Here is a 4886-nt window from a genome sequence, read left to right as displayed (position 1 = left end):
AGTCAATGGAATGTCCCCAAATGTGTGTGTGTGTGTGTGTGTGTGTGTGTGTGTGTGTGTTTCCTCTCACATACAATAAACATTCATGTTAGGCTACCTTCAGGTCCAGACCTCCCTTTCAAAAAAGATCTGTGGTATCAATTACATTTCCTGGTTAAATAAAGATAATTAATTCCCAAAATCCTTCTTAGACAGCTGTTCACAAAGACCTAAATGTTGTGGTTTGTGTTCTTGGTTGTTCTTTGTTTCTGCTYCATAAAGCAGGACCGATACCAAGCTTAGTTCTCATTGAAAGCTCCTTAAGATGCTCAGATGTTCTTCAGCATAAGAAACACTGYTCTCCTTCCCTGTTCTTGTTAGGAAGACTTTGTCGACACCTCCGAGATTGCTCACAATTCTTCCAAGACATATGAACTCGTTTGCACCTCTAACCGTTGCCCTTCGATTATAACGAGTACAGTACCTCATTTTGTGTTGATCCTCAGATCAAACATGGCCGATGCTTCTGCTAACTTGGTTATCCTATRAACCCATATTGTATTCACAAATTAACAYAGTAAACATATCAAATGTTGAAACTAAGAAACGATGTGGCTGGATCTTCCATTCAACAGACTGCAGAACAGTTTTCCACTTTGCCTCCATTTATTTTAAACAATCTTTGGCCCAGAGAAGATGGCTGCACTTCTTGAAATCTTTAACTAATATGTAATCTGACTGCTCCATTGGACTTTTAGRAAATCAACCAGGTTTGTGCTGCGTTCACAAACACCTTTAGGACTGAATGAACATGTGGGAGTAACAAGTTCAAATTGGGAGGAAACAGAAAAGTGCAGACTGTACCTGAAATCTCATTGTGACAATGGGAGATACTGTCTAACGGATCAAAGAGATTTTCTTCATGAATGTGTGTTCGGTTTGTTTTTTCTAGCCAGGGGAAGTTGCTGGCGGTTGACTTTTCCTCTGCTTGAACCCTTTTTGCTTCTCATTACGCCCCTGCAACAGAAGCATGGATAAATTTAACATACAATGATATTACATTCAGAATCATATGGAACAATGGACAGGCCCACTGGAGAGGAAATGTTACTGTTTGCCTTTGGTGTTTTCTTTGAAAACACTAAAAAAAGGTTGAAATTTCAGCATCTAATGAATGGGGCACCAAGTGTAATATAAAACATTGGAAAATTGTCAGTAACACATTTACAGTGTAAAAAAAATTTCTACTACCATTTTATTATTTAGCTCCCTGTTCTTGCATTTGGCAAACTTTTACTAAATGTTAAATTCAAAAATATGTAATCATAGATCTAAATGTGTAGGTTTAAGTGGTTCAGTGTTAAAGCTTTTAAAAATACATTTAACAATTTTAGAATGGAACTCAGCCTTTGCTGTTGGTGCACAGCTTTTGTTGTGATGTCATCATCCTGCAACAAAAGTAACTGCAAACGCTGCTAATGCTGCTGAAGATGGTATTTAAATTACTGTATAAGTTCAAAATGTGTTAATTAAAAACAATAYGGATGGTAACTGTGGTGCACACYGGCTACAACAGCAAGTTTGATGTCTTGTAGTGAAGCTGTAGCGGCGTTGGCAGCAGTAACGGCATTAGYGGTTGCTTTTGTCTCAGGATGATGATGTCATAACAATAGTCGAGCACTAACGTCAACGGTTACTTTCATTCTGAAATACTTGAACGTAAATGTCAACATTTTACCACAACATTTAGGATTTAACTTACAATTACACATTTAGATTTTAAAATTTAACATTTAGACATAGCGTTTAACATTTAGTAAAAAAATTAACGAAATGTTAGAGCAGCAAGTTAAACAGCAATAAAATGTAAGTGAAAATRTTTTACCTGGATTTTACACTCAAAGCGAGCTAATGAAAATGTATTAGTGACATTTCTGAACATTTTATTTTAAATTTGGCATCTCATGCTAGGCGTTTCCCTCATCTTAGGTCTCAGACTGTTTATAAAAAAAATTACTTGAATTTAGAATATGAATAAAAAAATCATATATTGATTATGGACAGATGCATCTCTCAGCCAAGTCTCACATCTGAAGGAAGAAAAAAAATGAAGGATTAAATATAGATCATCAAACGCACCCATGTTAGACTCTCTAACCTCACTTGAAGTGTGTCCTCTTTCACCTGCGTCAGACAAAGAATATCACGCCGGTCATTGTTGTTTGTTTTTATTTTCTGCTTTCGCCCTGCTCCCGTCCAGCGGAGATAAAAGAACGCATTGTCATCTATGTTTTCTTGCTCACCATGTCTAAATTGCTTTGGCTCCAGTCCCTGAATCTGATATTTCCAGGTTTTCAGGTTGAATTTCTTTTACATGTAATGATTCACATGAAAGAGTTTTTGGCTCAAGATGCGTCTGTGTCGCTTTTTGTTTTCCATATTTWGACCAATTTTTATGACTTCCTCTCATTATACTATCTCCACAACTGAATTAAACTGTTTGTTTTGGTGTTAAATGTGATTGTGCAAAGATTAATCTGTTGTTTTATACAATCACAAGGTGAATAAACACATAATTTTGCAAGTTTGTTCCTTTTGAAGGGTCATTTCTCCAAACTTGCTTGCCTAGAGGGATTTAGTTTGTTGTCCTTTTGGGAATATTCTTAATATTCTCACATTTTTATTCCCCTTACCTTTCTATAAGGTTTTTGAATATTCATCTGTGACTTTTTCTCACTTGTGTAATGTGCATTGTGTGCTTGTGTATGTGTGTGATTGTTCGTGTGTGAGTTACCACTGTATTTTTATTTTTAACTGTCCATTTTCCCCCTGCAGTTAGGTATTGCCATCGGCTTCCTGGCGCCGCCCATCCTTGTGCCCAACATAGAAGATGTGGACCAGTTGGCGTATCACATCCGGATCATGTTTTATATTTGTGCAGGCGTGGCCACTGTCATCTTTGTACTTGTGCTCATAGGTAAGTTTTCACACACCTGTCCTGAGACGGGATGGATTTTATTATGGTGCTGTCTGTTTGTCCATTTATCTGTCTCGACAATTTCCTGYCCAAGCTCTAAAACGACAACCGTTCAACAAAGAAATGTCCAAATGCACAGCTGGACACATTGCATTGTTGATGAACCCCATTCATAAGGTCAGAAATCAAGGTCACAAGTGTGTTCTTATCCTAAACATATGAGGACACTTTTTAATGCTGATGTGATCTTTTCCTCTTAGTGGAGTTTTCAGTCTTGTAGATTATTTCATGAGATGACAGATTAGATTTTTGCAGAATTAGAGTTCAGTTTTTCTCGCAGAGCTCAGTGTCTGGTTGTCAGCTCCCTCAGTCAGTGATTTGCGTGTGCCGTGTCTGGTAGATGTTCTTGTTCCTGAAAACACAGCTCCACGGCCGTCCACTAGATGTGCAACTGCGGTAATCGCTGTAATTGTCGACTGTTGGGTGGGATGTGATTTGATGCATTGTGAAATACTAGATCTCAAGAAGTCTTAAGAAAAMAAATCACTTTCACCTCAACTGGCAACTAAAAACCAGTGACAGAGCCACACAGGGAGAAAAATCTTTCTCATTTTTCTCTTTTTTTTTTTCAAATAAACAATATGTTTTTGTTTGATAATTTTGATGCGAAAAGCACAAAACAAAGAATATTTTTTGGCAATATCTGTAGCATTTATAGGAAAAATTTCCCCCCATCAGACAAATTGCTCTGTTATAGAAAATGATGTTACACACACACACACAGATATCTGCAGGTACACGTTCCTACATGTTCTTTCATTGAACAGTTTGTTGATGGACTATAAACATCATTATCAGTAAAATTGAACTTTCAACTCACCACAATCATGTATATGATTTTATAGAAGTTTACAAGTTGTAAAAATAATATGGTATAAACATTACTCCAGCACTAAATCTGACCTACATTGTGTTTTTTAGCTCTTTATGTAGTAAACAGGTAATAGTGCTTCTTCTAAKTTGGTTTATGTCTGAACTTAAGGTGTTGTAGTAAACACCTTAATCTTTATTTAGTTGTTCCTAAAATGATATTTTTTTGCTTTTCAAGCACAATATTTTAAAAAATGTAAAAGAAACAGAAATAAAATCCATTTTACAGAAGTGTATGCAAGAACTAAATCCTCAGAATACTGAAGTAATGTAGAGTATTGACATTYGTGGTGATACAATAATCAGCTGATAGCTTTTAAAGTGACATCACCAGTACAYGTGCAAACCTCTGGGACTTATTGGATTTATCTTATCTTGTGTAAACAAACATCAGTTCCACTTTTACTTTGAGAATCAAACATATAACTTATTTCCATGACAAGCTTAAAGAAATACTTGATTTTCTTTCTTTTCCCTTTTGTATGTTTGTTTTATTTTATTTTATTTTTCAGTGTTTCAAGAGAGACCAGAGATCCCCCCCACCCAGTCCCAGGCTCAGGCCAGGAACTGCCACCCTGATGAGTACTCCTACACGGCCTCCATCATGAGGCTGCTGCGTAACAAACACTTCATGCTGCTTGTGATCAGCTATGGTTGGTTTCTGATGCTTTTTTATCTGTTTGTACTTGAACACACAAACAGGCAGGAGAAAATACTTTACTGTAGTAATAGTTGTTTCACGTGTATTTACAATAGRCTCAAAACACCAAGTTTAATTAGCTTAAAGTGGCATTTTCACATTGTTGTGAACAATCTGACATCTTCTGTTTCAAATATCTATCTTCATGCCATTATACTCTCAACCATGTCGTACTGTTTACCTGTTTGGTCTCTTACAACAAATGAAATCTTACAACCCATAGTTAGGCTCTACAACAGGGCCTACAAAATTCATAAAAAACTTCCTGGTTGGACTCATCACTGTACAGTTCTTGCATTG

General features: G+C 36.5%; 1 protein-coding gene across 2 annotated transcripts in view; it reads left to right on the top strand.

The window, feature by feature from the left end:
• Positions 1-4886, top strand: part of flvcr2a (FLVCR choline and putative heme transporter 2a) — a 20005-nt gene that overhangs the window by 8511 nt on the left and 6608 nt on the right. For both annotated transcript variants that reach the window (XM_014012675.1, XM_014012668.1), the window contains 2 exons: positions 2815-2956; positions 4399-4539. In XM_014012675.1, coding sequence (XP_013868129.1) covers positions 2815-2956; positions 4399-4539 — 283 coding nt within the window. The remainder of the gene's footprint in view (positions 1-2814; positions 2957-4398; positions 4540-4886) is intronic.

Source organism: Austrofundulus limnaeus, unplaced genomic scaffold, assembly GCF_001266775.1.
Source record: "Austrofundulus limnaeus strain Quisiro unplaced genomic scaffold, Austrofundulus_limnaeus-1.0 Scaffold2, whole genome shotgun sequence".
NCBI lineage: Eukaryota > Metazoa > Chordata > Actinopteri > Cyprinodontiformes > Rivulidae > Austrofundulus > Austrofundulus limnaeus.
The sequence above is the reverse complement of the archived record's forward strand: the minus strand, read 5'-3'. Positions and strand labels throughout refer to the sequence as shown.